The following is a 19,804-nucleotide window of genomic DNA, read 5'->3' on the forward strand; positions in this document are numbered from 1 at the left end:
CCTGCCCTGTCCCGCACCTGGACAATTTCCATTGCTGCAGCCTCCCTCCGGAGCTGACCCGCCAACATACGTGCCCCGCCTTCTCTCCATGTTCATAAGCGTCAGCATAGTTAAGTGAGCTTTTAAACTCACTTAATTGTGTGAGACTGGGTCCCGTTCATTGTGGGCTGGATTCAGATCGCAACGTCTTGCAAAATCCAGTTAGATTTTGTGAGGCAGAATAGGCCTCTTCCGGGATCTACCGGCCGCGTCCGATTCAGATTCCGGCAGGACGCGACTAGTTAATCATGCCCATCATCTCTCCATACAGTAACTGACTCCTTAACTAATAATGCAATGCCCTCTCCTCTGTCTTACCTGAAGATTCTATATCCCAGAATGCTGAGCTGCTAAACCTGCCCCTTTCTGAACCACGTCTCTGTGATGGCTACTACATCACAATTCCACGTGTCAATCCTTGCCCTCAACTCATCCATTTTACCTATAATACTCATCGCATTAAACTAGAGGCTATTCAGCCTTGCCTTACTCCCTTGAACCTTACTACAGTTGTAATCCCTCTGACTTGATAGCTTTATTGTATTATGCTGTGTCCCTATTCTGCTAAGAGACTGTATCTCCTACCCCTGCCAAATTAGTTTAAACTCCTCCCAACTGCACTGGCAAACATGAATGTTAGTCCTCACTGGTTCAGATGTGGACCGTCCTGCTTGTACAGGCCCCACCTTCCCCAAAAATACTCCCAGTGATCCAGGAATGTAAAACCTTCCCTCTTGCACCAACTCTTTAGCCACACTATCTGTGCTATTCTCCTGTTTCTGTGTTCGCTAGCAAGTGACACTGGGAATAATCCAGAGATTACAACTAGAGAGGTCCTGCTTTTTAGTCTACTGTCTAGCTCCCTGAATTTCTGATGCAAGACCTCGTCCCTCTTTCTACCTATGTCGCTGGTACCAACATGTACCATGACCTCTGCCTTATCACCCTCCCCCTTTAGAATGCTCTACAGCCGTTCAGTGACATCCTGGACCCAGGAAGGCAGCACACCATCCTGGAGTCATGTTGACGGCCAAATAGCGCCTATAGAATTCCCTATTACTGTTACTCTTCCTCTCTGTTGTGGTACAGAAAAAATGTAGCTTTATAAGAACGATAGGTAGATAGTGGTGCTGCATCTAAAACAAGTTAAAGCAGCAAAAAGAACCACAAGTAACGATGTGTCAGAGGCATTTAGTCTTTTTAATTAAACTTGTTTCCTGTACTTCATAGAGTCACAGAATGATACAGATCAGAAGATGTTATTCAGCCAACTGTGCTTCTTTGAATGAGCTCTCCAATTAGCCCCACTCCTACCTTTTCCCTATTCCCCAGATCTTTCCTCAAGTATTTATCCAATTTCCTTTTGGTAGTACTGAATCTATTTCCTGCACCATTTGGGAAGCACCATTATATAAAAGACCAGATAAATTAATCTGTGCTGTGCTTTTTAAAAACTCAGCAATCATTTTCATTTGCAACAAAAACATTTGTGAAACTTCTGAAGCATATAAAAGACACTAACCTAATCTCATTTATTAAAAAAGGGTTAGATAACCAGTTATAAATTAGTGATTTGATCGTTTTCGTAACAAGTCATATGTCAAGCTGGGTATCTGAATCCCTTGAGATAGCAACAGGAATTAGAATCTCACTGGTATAAACGGAGTACTAAAATGAGCTACGAGTGACGTTAGCCTGAAGAGTACACAAAGTAATATTAGCAAAACAATATTCACAAATCTTTGAAACATTGAATTGCTAGAGTGGAATATAGATAAAATGCTGCCTTAGATGTGGCCTGCAGGCTGTAAGCAATGCAATTACTGCACACTATTGGGCCAGAGTAATGAGATCATTATTCTGTATCTGACTGATGTTACCCGGCCAGAGAGTACTTGATTAACATGTAAAACTCCCATCATGGTCCAACAATGTGTATTAATTATACACTAAGGAAAACCTTTCTGCTACCATATTAATATTCTAATATTGCATACCAACCACCTCGTTGACCTTTTAAACTTATAAGAATTAAGGCTACAACTTTGTGCTGTTGACTCATGGCCATTAGGAATTGGATGTAGACTGCTCAAACACATTTTCCTTTGGGATCATACAGATAACACAGAGAAAGAACTTTAACCCTATTAATTTGTACTGTATTCAAATTCAGATTTCTAGGAGATGAAATAGTGGTGTTTTGACCATTTTAGACACCCAGGTGTGCTGTAAATGTATTTCATTCCTTAGAACCAGCTGAACAATAATAATATAGTCCATGTAAAAGTTACAAGACGCTGCTTCAACCACCTGTACCAATCACCTTCCAGCTATATTCCGAATTAAAATATTTTCTTGGAAACTATCTGATTTAAAAATAAAATAAATAGAAAGAGGGGAAAGAAATTAAACAAAAGAATGTATATCCGCCAGAACAAAGAGACAGGAACTATTTGGTTTAACCATATAAAACTATAGTACCTGCAGTCAAAATATGCCTGACACCTAGTGGCTGATTTTTTATTTGCTATGGCTTGCTGTAATTATTCATCAGATGATTACAGTGGCATTTCTGCACATAATGAAGATAAAATTAGGTTTAAAATCAAATTCTCAAAAGAATACAATTAAAAATGGTTATGCATTTTCTCAATTATTCTAATTATAGTTTCTAACATTCAACATCCTAATTTTATAGATTATTGATCAATGTAGAAATAGTTTTAGAAAAGTGTAAAAGTGTACATCATGCAAGATGTAGACGTTTCTTAACAGACAGGTAAAAAACAAAATTTCCATATCATTGCTTCAAACATATTTATTACATTTAAAAGAAAGACTTTAGACATTTCCCTCACTGCTTTCCTGCCTTGTTTAGGTCCTTATTTGGTTAAGAAGCTGGGTTCAGCTAAGGCACTGTATCTTCCATGGTTGCTTTCAATTCCACTGTAGATTATACAATAGATGTGTTTCACTAAACTTTGTCTCTCTGGATACCTGTCTATAATTTATTATTGACCATTTGTAGGCTACATATAAATTTATCCCAGGATATGAATAATGTTGATAATCCTATCAGCTACATGAACAGTACATCTCAATTTGAACATATTGGGCCATAACTTCTGATTAGCACTGGAAAGAGATGGCCCGCAGGAATTAGAATAATTTAATCGCACTTTTGGATGGTTCACACTGCAGGGCAATGACCCAGAGGAAGTTAGCACTTCTGGGCAATTGCCATGCAAACCCTTACCTGTAAAGTTCCGAGAGATTCCCCAGTGCATCTTTGGGGTCGCCCCCCAATCCGAAGCTGGGGTGTTCGGAGGTTAAGGCCCATTATTGTTCTCATAAATTGCTCTCATCACTTTCTCCTATTATAGCAAAACATTCTGAATGCCACTAATTCCCAGAATTTGTTAATCTCGAAACATTGCAGTTAAATATTGAATTGCCTTCATGAAGTTTAGAAACATGTGTAATGAACTCAAGTTTTGATTTTGTTACATTATTTCAACAATCTTTTCATTTTATTTAATTCTATACCACCTATTTATCATTCTGCAAGCTTAATTTAAATTTTTTTTTTTTAAGTTTCACTTCCAAGTAAATCTGACCCATATGATAATCTTTAAATGCATCTACTATGGAAAATTTCACAGAAACTAAAGTTATGTACAGCAGGAATTGCACTATTTTGAAAAGAGTCTTGCCCAATTGGTCACTTTTCATTGATGATCCTTTTCTCTACTCTACAAAAAGCTAAATATTTTTCGTTTCCATTTCCCAGCTGTGAGGAGTATAATTAAGCAGATTGGGATAATTGTCACTTAATAAGGCTGGACACCAAAATTTAAACCCTGGGTTGCAGCCTAAAGCAAATTATTAATATTTATGAATTTATTTTACATTCTTTCTGAGTGGTATATTGATACTGACCTGTTGGTTGCAGGACAGCATCTACAGTACATTTTATAGAGTTCTCTGTCAGCTTGGTAGCATCCTCATATCCAAGTCAGCAGTTTGTGGAGTTTCAACCCACTTTAGGACTTCAGCATGTAATCCAGGCTGACATATCAGTATAATACTGAAAGAATACTGTATTTTGGGGATATAGTTCTTTGAATGAGATAGTAAAAGACACCCCAACTAGGAACTCCAGTTTTTTAGGTAGATGTCAACTATTTTATGGCCCAATATAAAGAAGAGCAGAATTTTCCTTGCTAACACTTTTCCCTAAACTGTAAGGATCAAAAATAAGCCAATTGGTCATTCATCTCGTTCTCCGTTTGTCTACAAAAGAGTGATGGCATTTCAAGTAATTTATTGTCACATGAATCAGATGTTCCTCAACATTAACATAGCACTTTACAAATGCATGTCCTTTCTTCTTCTCAGCCAATCAAAATCTATAATCTAATAACAATTTATTTGCTTTTGAAGTTCAGAACTAATTTCCAATTATGAAATGGACCAAAGATTTTTTAAAGTCTCTACGCTTTTATCATTGTTTCATTTATTTTGTATTGTTGGTTTGTCTATGGATATATTTTCAGCAGCATAGAGCCCTAAATGGAAATAACAACATATGCTACATGGAACAGTCAAAGTGCGAGTACAATGCTTATTGTGTAATCTGGTCTGGGGACAGAGAACAGGAAAAGCACAGAAAGGCAATGCAAACATTAGGAAGAGACAGAAATAAATGAATGAAGTTTACAATGCAAGAAGTTTTCTAAGGTATTAAAAAGGAACGAATTGAAAGCAACAGTGTATAGCTAAAAATTATACCTTGGAGCCAGTCAACACCCTCCTGTAGTCCTTCTCCTTTTATAGCATCACTGGCACTAAAAAGAAAGATCAAAACTGTCAAACAGACTACAAAAAAAACCACATTGCAGCAACCCAACAAATGTTTGTTCAAAACAGCTTTCACAGATATACACTGCAGGGCCTATTTTGGTAAATCATGGTGCTGGTAGGGAGACTCACACTTCAGGAGATATTTGAAAATCATTAAATTGACAGAAAATCAGGGGAAACACCCTGCAATTTCCTGACACGTACTTTCTGCAGATGCATACCACAAGCACACATGTATTATAAACCAAACATAATAAACATCACACACAACACACTTTTATTGTTTTTTTCGGAAGAGGAAGTACATCATGAATTATACTAGTTTATATTTTCATACTATACTTTTGCTTCTGCAATAGTCTTGTGGAAAACATGCAGAATAAAAAAAGAAGACATTTTGCAACCTGACAGAGAGATTATTATTCCTTCACAACTTTAGAAGTAGAAATTACACCAAAAATAAAACTTCCAAGATGATATCAATTCATTTGTGTTTAATGTCTGAAGGCAAAAATCAGGGTTTTGTTTTTTAAATTAACAAGGTTCAAATTTATTTTGCTTCAACTATAGGCAGTAACTGTTAATAATTCTGCCAAATAACATGAAGCTACCCAGTTCACAATTGCACACAAAAGGACCATCGCTACAATCAGAGCATATATATTTTGCTGTTAAATCTGAAACTAGAGACCATTTGAATTCTCATGTGTAATTTTCAGGAATCAATATGGAATGAAAAGACGGGCAGTTCTGGCCCAGGATCCTTTAGCATATTTTTTTAACGTGACAGTATTTACATCCTGTGCTGACATCTGGTGGCAAAGTATCAACTCTGCACCACACCGACAGGTTGTCCAATTTAAAACATATCTGACCCTGAGCCATGGTATTTACTTAAAATGTCAACTGTTCTTAGAATATTTGGGCAGATGTCTCTTTAATTATAGATGAGGATAATAAAGAAAGAGCTGAAGGTGTCCATTTGAAATATAATTCTACGAGCATTCAGTAAGTAATAAATCTTTATGTAGCACTATATATTCATAGAGAAACAAACATGTCAACATAAATAAATTGCAAATCCACTTACCAAATATGCCATGCCTTATCTTTGATATTTTCTAAACACAACATTTGGGAAACCTTTACAGATGACAAAGCATCTCTGAGGTCCATCTTGTTTGCAAAAAACAAAATTGGAATTCGTCTGTGTTTAATGTCTGAAAGCAAAATCAGTATTTTTGTTGAAGTCAATAAAGCTAAGATTTATTTTGCTCCAACTATGTACTATGATAGGAAGAGCAGTACAGCTGATAACCCTGCCAAATGATATGTGAAATTATTCAGGGTTAAATTACACACAAAGGGAGTATTTCTACACTCAGCATATATATTTTAATATAACTACCAATGACTGGAATTCATATTTACATTCTGGACTATAATAGGTAATAATCACTTTAGCAGGTGCTTGAACAGGCAGGCAGAGCTGTGTAAAATAAGAGGATAAAAGTTAATATTTTGTGCCTTCTAATTATTCAGTTTTCATTCGTAGCAAGTATTTAATGCAGCATAATTGCATTCCAGATAATTACTGCATGTTTGAACCAATACCTAAATATCTAATAATTTATTTGCAAGTATGTTATTAAGAGGAGTCACCAGTTTGTCCTAATAGAGCATGGGTGAGATTTTGCCAGCAATACCAAAGTGCAGATGTTGGAATGTAAAGTTGATGGTGTGGCTGCATGGACAGGGGGACAGAAGTGAAAAAGCAATATGGCCAGGGCTTTCCAATTAATGGACGGCAGGCAAGTGAGTCAGCCAGCTAGATAGTGCAAGCAGGGGAAATACTGGGTTATGTTAGGCCAGTGCCATTGTCAAAAGGCAGTTAGCAAAGAACTGAAAGGCAGAAGCAATGGAGGACATTGAGACATTGGCTGGTGTGTTTAGGGGATGGCAGCAGCTAGAACAAGGGTGGTGGTCAGGTTTTCTGATGCCTCCTTGGAGGTGCTCCTCATGATGGTGAGGGCATGGCGTTAAGGACGCCCTTCCTTCACCTTCATGGAGAACAGGAGGAGGAGACCGGTTAGGCAGACATGGTAGGAGATTACAGAATTGGTGAGCAGTCTTGGGGTCATGCCATGTATGTGGTCACAATGCAGGAACATGACCAATGAGCGGATGGAGTCTGGCAAGGTGAATGTAGCGCATAAAATTAAGTTCACAATATTCATGCCAGGAAAGGTGAATATGAAATTAGAGTTGCCATACCAGTCCACAGCAATGCCTAAGCAGCTGCATTGGCTGTCAGATGCATGTTAGTCTCTTTGTGGAGGACAATGGTTAGCCAGAATTGACCTTTGCAGTCACAATACTGACAGAGGTGCCTGATGGACATTGAGGCTGCCACTAACATAGGCATGGTGCGTGTCTATGATGGGAAAGTGACAATGCTATTTTCTGTGCTTGCAGAAGAGAATTCACAATGCGCATGTGAGGAGGAGGACTGGAGGGAACATGCTATATCTTGGGGTCCTGGCGTCAATGGAAAATCGGACAGTGGAGCTAGGAGGCCTGGAAGCAGGGCAACCTGTCGCTGATATGTGGCAGATGGGGAGCTGCTATAGAGAGTGCCCTAAGGGAAGAGGACATTGCACACACCAGTGAATAATAAGAATTGTGTTCATTTGACTGCCACTGGTCACGTGGAACACCAGAGGATGAGTAGAAAGAGGGATATGTTAGAATGTGCAGTGCCATTTCATGGGTCTCTTCTCTCTCAAGAGCAAATCGGCAAAGCAGCTGCCGAGGCTGTGGGACAGCTTTCCATGTAGTAATTATCATCAGAGACCTCAGGGGAAACAGTGTCACATTATTCCTCTGCCTCCTCCACCAGTGCAAACACTCAATTGGTGAGCTGTCACATGTGTGTAGCAACAGGGGCACAATCATGCCCTGAGCAGAGGCAGTGACAGTTGTGGCAACTCATAGTCGGAGGACTGTGGGAGGGCTGCGCGGATGCTTTGCTTCAGGCTGGTGACACGCCTCTGCAGTCAACAAAAAGGGAACAGAAAAGATGCAATATTCATCTGATGCATCTTCCAGGAGAGCGTGAGGGCAATGGAGGTATCCAGCCAGGTCGTGTCTCTGGTGTATGTATGTGTGCATGACTTCTCCATTAAGAAAATGAAAATCCTCATGGAATGCCAAATCCAGCATACCAGAGATGTACATGGATTGGTCCTGCGGAGAAATAGCTGAATGAAAGGGGTATGAGAGGGATACGAGTCATCACCAGGTGTTAAAGCCACGCTGCAAAGACAGAGGTGGCTGTTGCAGTATGCCCCCATATGCCAGAACCCTCTCAGCCTCAGGGAACCAGAGAATGACTGAGATGCCATTGAAAGCCAGGGAGCTCTCCGTGAGAAAACAGCCTTCGTCCACTTCAGCTGATAACCTAGGGGGAAGAACATAGAGGAGCACCCACAAACATGAAAGAACGTCCACCTAGCTGCACTTGGGCATCACTGGGTGATACTATGTAGTTTGCTGTCAGCCTGTTTAATTGTGATTAACGATTTCGGATATGTCTTTCCACAAATTGAATTCTTTACTATTTTTGCTCCATTAGACTATAACGGTTCAGTTGCTCTTTCAAAAAGTGTGAGGGAGAGGTTCACAAAGCATTAGCTGCTGAATGCATTATCCATGTTGTGGATTGATGTCACGAACAATCCAGTGAGATGTTAAGGAGATTAATGAAAATGACAACAGGGTTGCAGAAGGTCAAAGATTAATCTGTTTACATGGGTGTCTAAAGAAGACTCATGAGAAATATATTACTGACGCGTGAGCCTTCCATGTGCAAATTTGATTGTGCCTTGCCTGGGGCCCCTGAGGTGCTACATCATGCTCTAGGATGCCCTCCTTGTCCACAGTTTCTGCCCTCTGAACCACCAGGTTCTGCAGAACACGCACGACACATAGAATATAATTCCTACAGTGCAGGAGGAGGCCATTCAGCCCATTGACCCTGCACAGAGCCTCTGAAAGAGCACATAGCTAGGACCACTCCCTCGCCCTGTCCCCATAACCCCCACTAAACTGCAACTTGGAAACTAAGGGATAATTTAACATGGCCAATCTACCAAACCTACATTTCTTTGGGCTGTGGGAGGGAACCAGAGCACCCGGAAGAAACCCAGGCAGACACAGCGAGAAAGTGCAAACTTCACACAGACACCCAAGGCCGAAATTGAACCCGGGTCCCTGGTGCTGTGAGGCAGCAGTGCCAACCACTGTGTCACCGTGCCGCCCCTGTACAGCACTGAAAGTGGCAGGGCAGGTTGAGAGAGCAGTTAAGGAATACAGTATCCTAGCCTTTATTAATAGGAGCATAGAGTACAAAAGAAAGGACATGATGTTGAACTTGTATAAAGCATTGATTTGGTCTCAACTGGAGGATCACGTCAAGTTCTGGGAATTATATTTTAGGAAAGATGTGAAGATGTTAGCGAGAGTGCAGAAAGAATTGCAGAATGTTCCAGGGATGGGGAACTTCAGGTATGAATTGGAGAAGCTGTGACTGTTTTCCTTGGAGATCTGAACAGAGTAGATATGGAGAAACTGTTCCCACTCATGAAAGGATCAAGAATGAGAGAGCACAGTTTGAAAGTAATTGGCCATAGAAGTAATGATATCATGAGGAAGAACTTTTTCACCCAATATGACGTTAGGATCTGGAATGCATTGCCACAGAGCAGGATGGAGTTAGGTTCAATCGAGGCAAAAAAGGGAATTATTTATCAGAAAAACAAGCAATGCTCAGGGTTACTGAGAGAAGGCGGTGGAATGGCACGAAGAAGGGGCAGGCAGTCAGTACTGGAATCCCCTGTGGTCGTCCTCCTCTCTAAAAAGTATACCGTTTTGGAAACTGTTGAGGGGATGGCCTATCGGGGGATAACAGCAGCAGCCAGAACAGTGGCACCATGGCTGACTCTGTTGTTAAGCAGGGGGAGACAAAGAGCACTGGAGCAATTGTTATAGGGGAGTCTATAGTTAGGGGTACAGATAGGTGCTTCTGCGGATTTGAAAGAGACTCTGGGATGGAATGTTGTCTCCCTAGTACCAGGGTCCAGGATGTCTCTGAATAGGCAGAAAGCATTCTGAAGGGAGAGGATGAACATCCAGAGGTCGTGATACATATTGGTACTAACGACAGAGGTAGGAAGAATGACGAGGTCCTGCAGCAGCAGTTTGGGGAATTAGGTAGAAAGTTAAGAAGCAAAACCTCTAGGGTTGTAATCTCACAATTACATTGTGTGTCACATGCTAATTAGGCTAGAAATAGGAAGATAGTACAGCTCAACGCGTGGCTAAACACCTGGTGCAGGAGGGAGGGTTTCAAATATCTGGACCATCGGGATCTCTTCTGGGGCAGGTGGTGCCTGTACAAGAAGGACGGGTTGCATCTAAACTGGAGGGGCATAAATAGGTTTGCTAGTTTCGCAGGGGACATTTGCTAGTGTCACACGTGAGGATTTAAAACTAGTTTGGCAAAGGGGTGGGAACCAAAGCAAAGGTGAATTAACTGAAGAAGAACTAGAGAGTAGGGCCAGTAAGACTCAGAAGAAGAGCAGGCAGGGTGTGCTTGCTGATCAAAGAGGGTTTGGAGGACTGACGTGCATTTGTTTCAATGCGAGAAGTGTAACAGGTAAGGCAGATGAACTTAAGAGCTTGGATTAGTACTTGGAACTATGATGTTGTTGCCATTACAGAGACTTGGTTAAGGGAAGGCCAGGATTGGCAGCTTAATGTTCCAGGATACAGATGTTTCAGGTGGGATAGAGGGAGATGTAAAAGGGTAGGGGAGCTGCACTACTGGTTAAGGAGAATATCACAGCCAAACTGCGGGAAAACACCTTGGAGGGCTCATATAGCGAGGCAATATGGGTAGAGCTCAGGAATAGGAAGGGTGTAGTCACAATGTTAGGGGTTTACTATATGCCTCCCAACAGTCAGCAGGAGACAGAGGAACAGATATGTAGGCAGATTTTGGCAAAGTGTAAAAGTAACAGGGTTGTTGTGCTGGGTGATTTTAACTTCCCCAATATTGACTGGGACTCACTTAATGCCAGAGGAGTGGATGGGGCAGTGTTTGTAAGAAGCATCAAGGAGGGCTTCTTGAAACAGTGTGTAGATAGTCCAACTAGGGAAGGGACCACACTGGACCTGGTACTGGGGAATGAGCCCAGCCAGTTGGTCGACGTTTCAGTAGGGGAGCAGTTCGGGAACAGTGACCACAATTCAGTAAGCTTTAAGGTACTGATGGATAAAGATAAGTGTAGTCCTTAGGTGAAGGTGCTAAATTGGGGGAAGGATAATTACAACAATATTAGGCAGGAACTGAAGAATGTAGATTGGGGGCACATGTTTGAGGGCAAATCAACATCTGGCATTTGCGAGGCTTGCAAATGTAAGTTGATAGGAATTCAGGACCAGCATGTTACTGTGAGGATGAAGAATAATCATGGTAATTTTCGGGAACCTTGGATAATGAGAGATATTGTGAGCCTAGCCAAAAAGAAAAAGTAAGCATTTGTCAAGGCTAGGAGGCTGGGAACACACGAAGCAAGTGTGGAATACAAGGAAAGTTAAAAGAAACTTAAGCAAGGAGTCAGGAGGGCTAAAAGGGATCACGAAAAGTCATTAGCCAGCAGGATTATGGAAAATCCTAAGGCTTTTTATACATATATATATATATATATATAAAGAGCAAGAGGTTAGTCAAGGAAAGGGTTGGCCCACTCAAGGACAAGGGGGAGGGGAATCTTTGCGTGAAGCCAGAGAAAATTGGTGAGGTACTAAATGAGTAATTTGCATCAGTATTTACCAAAGAGAAGGACTTGGTGGATGATGATTCTAAGGAAGGGTGTGTAGATAGTTTGGGTCATGTTGAGATCAAAAAGGAGGTGACTTTAGGTTGCGGCGATGTGGAGCTAAGCCGCATGTTCGGTGGCTCCCGCATTTTTCAGACTTTTGGGCTCTTTTAAGGGCCCGTAGCGGCGCTGGCTGGACTTTTCCCGGTGGGGGGAACACATCTGCTGCGATCATCTGCCGGTGGATGGACTGGACCAGGAGCGGAGCGGTCAAAAAATCGGCTTTGGGTGGGGAAAAGTGAGCTGTTTGTGTTGCACCTGGGGGACCAGGAGAGGGAGATAGGGGAGCTCCCATTGAAGAGGGCGGAGAGGAGCTTTAGATACCTTGGGGTCCAGATAGCTAGGAATTGGGGAGCCCTGCACAGGCTTAACTTTTCGAGGCTGGTGGAACAGATGGAGGAAGAGCTCAGGAGGTGGGACGCGCTGCCGCTTTCGTTGGCGGGCAGGGTCCAGTCGGTTAAAATGACGGTGTTCCCGAGGTTTTTGTTTCTTTTCCAGTGCCTCCCCATATTGATTCCGAAGGCTTTTTTCAAAAGGGTGAATAAGAGTATTCTGGGGTTTGTGTGGGCGCGGAAGGCCCCGAGAGTAAGGAGGGTATTCCTGGGGCGAAGAAGGGAGGCAGGCGGTTTGGCGCTGCCCAACCTGTGTGGGTATTACTGGGCTGCGAATGTGTCAATGATCCGCAGGTGGGTGATGGAGGGGGAGGGTGCCGCATGGAAGAGGCTGGAGGTGGCGTCCTGTGTAGGTACGAGTTTGGGGACATTGGTGACGGCCCCGCTTCCGCTCCCCCCGGCAAGATATTCCACTAGTCCGGTGGTGGTGGCGTCCCTCAAAATGTGGGGGCAGTGGAGGCGGCACAGGGGGGAAGTGAAGGCCTCAGTGTGGGCCCCGATACGGGGCAATCACCGGTTTGCACCAGGGAGAATAGACGGTGGGTTTTTGAGTTGGCATAGAGCAGGCATCAGGCGGATTGGGGGACCTTTTCCTCGATGGGAAGTTTGCGACTTTAGAGGAGGTGGGATGTGTTGCCACTCTCCCTAGCGGGCAGGGTCCAGTCGGTTAAGATGACTGTGCTCCCGAGGTTTTTGTTTCTCTTTCAGTGTTTACCCATCATGATTCCGAAGGCTTTCTTTAGGAGGGTTAATAGGAGCATTTTGGGGTTCGTGTGGGCGCAGAAGATCCCGAGAGTGAGGAGAGTATTCTTGGAGCGAGGCAGGGAGGTGGATGGACTGGTGTTGCCCAACCTGTGTAGGTATTACTGGGCCGCGAAAGGTGGGTGATGGAGGGAGAGGGAGCCGCATGGAAGAGGATGGAAGCAGCGTCCTGTGTGGGCATGAGTTTGGAGGCACTGGTGACGGCCCCGCTGCCACTCCCCCCCCCGGCAAAGTACTCTACGAGTCCAGTAGTGGTAGCTACCCTCAAAATCTGGGGTCAGTGGAGGCGTCATAGGGGGGAAGTGAAGGCCTCAGTTTGGTCCCCGATACGGGGGAACCACTGGTCTGTACCAGGGAGGATGAGATGGCATAGGGCAGGTATCAGGTGGATGGGGGACCTCTTCCTCGACGGGAAGTTTGCGACCCTAGAGGAGTTGGAGGGGAAGTGGGGTCTCCCCCCAGGGAATACTTTCAGGTATATGCAGATTAGGGCATTTGTTGGGCGGCAGGTGGCGGAGTTTCCGCTATTGCCGCGAAGGGGTGTTCAGGATAGGGTGCTCTCGGGACGTGGGTCGGTGAGGGCAGGATCGCTGCAATTTATCAGGTGATGCAGGAGGGGGAAGAGGCCCTGGTGGAGGAGCTGAAAGCAAAGTGGGAGGAAGAGCTGGGGGAGGCGATTGACGAGGGGACGTGGGCGGACGCCCTGGGGAGGGTGAATTCTTCCTCTTCTTGCGCACGGCTTAGTTTAATTCAGCTAAAGGTGCTGCACAGGGCGCATATGACTGGGCCCAGGCTGTGCCGGTTCTTTGGCGGTGAGGACAGGTGTGGGAAGTGTTCGGGAAGCCCAGCGAATCACCCCCACATGTTTTGGGCTTGTCCGGCGCTGGAGGGTTTCTGGAAGGAGGTGGCGGGGATCTTGTCCAGGGTGGTTGGTTCCAGGGTGGAACCGGGCTGGGGGCTCGCTATTTTTGGGGTGGCATCGGAGCCGGGAGTGCAGGAGGCGAGAGAGGCCGGTATCCTGGCCTTTGCGTCCCTAGTAGCCCGCGCAGGATCCTTCTACAGTAGAGGGGCGCGAGGCCCCCGAGCCCGGAATCCTGGATCAGTGACATGGCCGGGTTCATTAAACTGGAGAGGGTCAAGTTTGCCCTGAGGGAGTCGGTGCAAGGGTTCTTTCGGCGGTGGCAGCCCTTTCTTGATTTCCTGGCGGAGTGTTAGAGGGTGGTCAATCTCAGCAGCAACCCGGGTTGAGGGGGGGGGGGGGGGGGGGGGGGGGCGCCTATGGGTCGGTTATGGGGGTTTGTTCTTACAATTCTATGTTTATTACTTTGTCTTGTTGTTAATTTATTGCTTTGTATTGGGGGGGGGGGGGGGTCTCTGTTTTTTCTTTTTTCTTTGTTGGGATAAAATTTGTTGTTGGAAAATTTGAATTAAAATTATTTTTTAAAAAAGGAGGTATTGGGGGTCTTGAAAAACATTAAGGTGGACAAATCCCCAGGGCTTGATGGATATACCCCAGAATACGGAGAGACGCAAGGGAGGAATTTGCTGGGGCCTTGAAAGAAATCATTGTATCCTCACTGGCTACAGAGGATGGAGGATAGCCAATGTTGATCCTTTGTTTAAAAAAGGTAGCAAGGATAATCCAGGTAATTATAGGCTGGTGAGCCTTACCTTAGTGATAGGGAAATTTTTAGAGAGGATTCTTCGAGACAGGATTTACTCCCACTTGGAAATAAGTCGATATATTAGCGAGAGGCAACATGGTTTTGTGAAGGGGAGGTCATGTCTCACTAACTTGATCGAGTTTTTCGAGGAAGTGACAGGTGATTGAAGAAGGTAGGGCAGTGGATGTTACCTACATGGACTTCAATAAGGCTTTTGACAAGGTCCCTCATGGCAGACTGGTACAAAAAGTGAAGTCGCAAGGGATCAGAGGTGAGCTGGCAAGGTGAATACAGAACTGGCTCAACCATAGAGAGTGGCAGTGGAAGGGTGCGTTTCTGAATGGAGGGCTGTGACTAGTAGCGTTCCTCAGGAATCAGTGCTGGGACCCTTGCTGCTTTTAATATGTATGTCTAAATGATTTAGAGGAAAATGTAACTGGTTTGATTAGCAAGTTTGCGGACGGCACAAAGGTTGGTGGAATTGCGGATAGCGATGAGGACCGTCAGAGGATAAAGCAGCATACAGATCGGTTGGAGACTTGTACAGAGAGATGGCAGATGGAGTTTAATCCGGACAAATGTGAGGTAATGCATTTTGGAATGTCTAATACAGATGGGAAATATGCGGTAAATGGCAGAACCCTTAAGAGCATTGATAGGCAGAGGGATCTGGATGTACAGGTACACAGGTCACTGAAAGTGGCTACGCAGGTGGAGAAGGTAGTCAAGAAGGCATACGGCATCCTTCATTGGCTGGAGAATTGAGTTTAAAAATTGGCAAGTCATGTTACAGCTTTATAGAACCTTAGTTAGGCCGCACTTGGAATATAGTGTTCAATTCTGGTCGCCACACTACCAGAAAGATGTGGAGGCTTTGGAGAGGGTATAGAAAAGATTTATCAGGATGTTGCCTGGTATGGAGGGTATTAGCTATAAGGAGAGGTTGGAGAAACTTGGTTTGTTCTCACTGGAACAACGGAGGTTGAGGGGTGACCTGATGGAGATCTACAAGATTATGAGTGGCATGGACAGAATGGATAGTCAGAAGCTTTTTCCCAGGGTGGAAGAGTCAACTACTAGTGGGCATAGGTTTAAGGTGCGAAGGGCAAGGTTTAAAGGAGATGTATGAGGCAAGTTTTAAAAACAATTTAGAGTACCCAATTATTTTTTTTCCCCAATTAACGGGCAATTTTAGCATGGCCAATCCACCTAACCTGCACATCTTTGGGTTGTGGGGGTGAAACCCACGCAGACATGGGGAGAATGTGCAAACTCCACACGGACAGTGACCCAGGGACGGGATTCAAACACGGATCCTCAGTGCCACAGTCCCAGTGCTATCTACTGCATCACATGCCGCCCTCGAGGCAGGTTTTTTACGCAGAGGGTAGTGGGAGCCTGGAACTCGCTGCCGGGGGAAGGTAGTGGAAGCAGATACGACAGTGATTTTTAAGGGGAGTCTTGACAAATACGTGAATAGGATAGGAATAGAGGGATAGGGTCTCAGAAGGGTAGGGGAGTTTTAGTTCAGACGGGCAGCATGGTCGGTGCAGGCTTGGAGGGCAGAAGGGCCTGTTCCTGTGCTGTAATTGTCTTTGTTCTAAATCAATTGTTCATTCGGAAAGCTGGTGCAGACACGATGTGTTAACGGCCTCCTTCTGTGCTGAAACAATTCTATGAATAATATAGATGAATGTCAGAGGAAGTTAGATAAGCATTTGAGGGAGAAAGGAATATACGGTTACAATGGCAGATTTAGATGAAAAAAGATGGGTGGAGGTTTGAGTGGAGCATAAACACTGGCAGCGGCAGGTTGTGCTGAAGAGCCAGTTTCAATTCTGTATGTACTATGTAATCCCCTATTTTGGAAAATTAAAACACACCAAAACATTCATTCCAACTATATTCGTGCACAGAAATGTATAAAAGACAACATTCTTGATTTTTTTGCCATCAGCAGTATCACTGCAACATTTTGGTAATGGTTTTTTCTTAGCTGTACCAATTAAAGCTCCTATATCAATGCCTTCCAAACAAAACTAAACATTTTTAAAATGTCATTGCTTCTTTGAAATGTCATCTCAAGTAAACATTCCTCAGGTGCGTATTTCAGATAAACACAGATTTCACCTAGGAATAATTTCTATATCAAACAGGAGCAGCAGGAAGGGGAAATCATCACAATAATTTTGATCAAGAAAACCAATCGTTGTGGAACACCTTAATTCCTTCAAAAAGAAGTATAATTAGGAACATATTGAAAAGCTGTTCAACCACCTTTAGCATTTATCTTAGCATTGAGCAAAAAGATTCCAGTTTCCAGATAATCTGTGTTACAGCTGGAATTTTTATGAAAGCTTCAGTAATATATTCATACCTTCCCCTGCACACCATAACAGTTAGCAATATTAAAAAAAAGACTGATCAGCCATTACTAGGTAAACCACCACTTTTTGTCAATTTTTATAGCTGTCGCAGGAAGATGAATTAATATTTCTTAAAGATAAAACGAAACAGAAACAAAGATAAATTATCCTACCTGGATGATTAAGAAGTGTGTCAAGTTCTTCTTTGGCAACCACCATCCTCAACTTATCACTGCTATCAATAACAAAAATAATGGCCTGGCCTTCCCTGAAGTGACCATGAAGAGAAATTACACTGTATGAAGCTGCACCATTAAAACTATATCACTTTAGTCATACTATATGAAGATTGTGCGTGTCGTAGCCAACACACATTGCATATATTACCAATTTAGAATGGTAGGCCAAAATTAGTACACCTCACTTTTAACAACCTGATGATACATTATAAACACACAATACTATAATTTTTAAATGGTGATAACATGGTGAAGTAACCAATATCCATTTCTCCATAAGCTAAATAAACTAGATGGTAATTATTCCTCTAAATTAACTTGCCAGTGGCAGCACTTTCACCTTCTGGAACGAGATGTTCATTTGCCCTTTTCTATTAGAAGAAGAACAGGGTAGTACTCCTGATATCCTAGCCAATATTTACATTTCACCAATGGCAGACAAACTGATTATTTTTTGTCATTGTGGTTTGTGGGACCTCTGCATAAATTGATTGTGGCATTTGCTTATCAAACAACAGTGAGCAGAACTTACTGGCTTTAAAGTGCTGAGAGTGAAGACACGATGCAAATGCAAGTTAGTCCCTTATATTTTGTGTCTGAATTAAGCCACATACTGATGTTGCACAGTGTATGCAGTTTGGCTTCCAGATCAACAATCCTGATCCGGAATTCCTCTAGCTGCTTACACTTTCTGCAGATGCGTTTCAGCTGGATTGTTTTGCTGTCTAAAAGCTCCCACATTCCACAACTGCAACACAATCCTGATGTTGACAAGGACAATCATGGATCTCGTAATCAACAGCTATGCAAAACCAAATGGCCCTTTAGTCTGATATTGTAAAAATAGATTAATTGCATAGATTAATTGAGCACCTAGATTATGGTTTCAAGTTTATTTTGACGATTTTGTTTGAACATCCCTAACTGAAATTAGTCTGATTTAGTTCAGAGCTTTATTTTGTCTTTTTAACCTTTCTAAGAAACAAAGTTACATGATGTTTTGAACAATGGTGGAATTACAACTTTGATGACTGGTTTGAAACTCTTGTGATTATGAAAAAGGAACACATTTTGTAGTAACCTATTGCATTATTTTATATCCAGCACTTACTTATAATAGTGTTCCCATAGGTTTCGATATCTTCCTTGGCCAGACATATCAAATACTGTAAAAGAGAGGCTGGTGAAGAAAGAAGAGGAAAAGCATCAACCAGATGTCTGATATATTTGCAAACTAAATATTATACTCGATTCCCCAAACCAAGTTCTGAAGATATACACACACAAGTACATTTTCCGTTCGATCAGTATAAATCTCTAAATTAATGTTGGCAATATTAATGACAATTGCTTAACATACATATTTTAACAAGGTTAGTTTTTAGCTTAAATAGTAGATAGGGACACTTCAGATGAATTAGTAAGTGCTCTTCTTTTAACACTGCTAGCAGGCACCAGATTTCACATACGCGCTCTATTGGTATACTTGCCACTTACCCAAGTTGAGAGAAAATTATTATGCCAAAATTGTACTATTTACCAGCATTGACTGCTGCACTAGTGAATACCATAGCAATCAAAATGCAGAGAGATTGCCACATGGAACTCCATTTGTGCATACTCAGTAGAACCTCAAATACATCATTATGCCAAATTCTTATATCGCAACCCTTACTAAATTGACTTTCAAACTCCATTAGATTGAGTGAAAGATTTTACTTGTTGAGAAAATGAGTGCTTACTTACTACAAGTGTGTTGGTGTTTCAGTAATAACAAAGTTTGAGTGCTGAATCTAGCATGTGAAAATCATCCACATATAGAATTAGAGATATTGTGAGACATTAATATGCTCAATTAATCGTTTTACTAATTTTATTTAGATTATTGATGCAATAAAATGCTGAGGCTCTTTCTGTCCCTCCACAGCATGTTCTGTAATTGTCGCACATGGAAAAACATGTATGCTTCAGTAACATGGCTAAGGTACATTGCTAAACAGCAACTTTAATTAATCCTGTTATTGTAATTAACAGCATACAAACAATGAAGTTCACAAGAAAACGGCAGAAGTTTATAACAGTAACCACCCTGTATTCCCATTAGTTTAATTGATCAAGAAGGTTTGAGAGTCCAAAGTGGTGAGATCCATCCTATACACAGTATTAACATTGCTGTGCTAAATATGATTGAATGCAGAAGGTATGGACCCTCCTTATATCATCAACACCTTAATATGTAATCAGATGCTCATCTCGGGGTCGAAACTGACACCAAGATTGTAAACAAATGGGTTTAGTCTCAGGCTGTTGCCAGGGAGAGAGAGATGGAGTTGATAGCTAGGGAACAAAGTCTGAAGTTGGGACTGAAGACAGGTTTGGAGGTGGGAGATGGGGGTGGGACATTTAATCAGGTGGGAGGATGCCAGGTGAGGATCTTGGCACCGTCCTGCCTCTGACCCAGCTTGTGGGCAGCCTTCCCATCTTGTCATCAATCTTTCCCACTGCCGCTTGTACTGAAGGCAGAATCCTGTAAAGGTT

The 19,804-nt window shown here is 42.7% G+C and overlaps 1 protein-coding gene across 3 annotated transcripts in view; it reads right to left on the reverse strand.

Annotated features, from left to right (window-relative positions):
* arl6 (ADP-ribosylation factor-like 6) overlaps positions 1-19,804 on the reverse strand; it is a 66,082-nt gene that overhangs the window by 9,927 nt on the left and 36,351 nt on the right. The window contains exons 5-9 of one of the 3 annotated variants that reach the window (XM_038802178.1): positions 18,378-18,446; positions 17,201-17,295; positions 5,993-6,122; positions 4,831-4,886; positions 2,521-2,611 (exon numbers count right to left, since the gene is read on the reverse strand). In XM_038802178.1, coding sequence (XP_038658106.1) covers positions 2,598-2,611; positions 4,831-4,886; positions 5,993-6,122; positions 17,201-17,295; positions 18,378-18,446 — 364 coding nt within the window. In that variant the 3' untranslated portion in view covers positions 2,521-2,597. Of the gene's footprint in view, positions 1-2,520; positions 2,612-2,842; positions 2,986-4,830; positions 4,887-5,992; positions 6,123-17,200; positions 17,296-18,377; positions 18,447-19,804 lie in introns of those variants that run through there. The other 2 variants (XM_038802176.1, XM_038802177.1) reach the window with 2 other exon arrangements.

The sequence above is a fragment of the Scyliorhinus canicula genome, chromosome 7 (assembly GCF_902713615.1).
Source record: "Scyliorhinus canicula chromosome 7, sScyCan1.1, whole genome shotgun sequence".
NCBI lineage: Eukaryota > Metazoa > Chordata > Chondrichthyes > Carcharhiniformes > Scyliorhinidae > Scyliorhinus > Scyliorhinus canicula.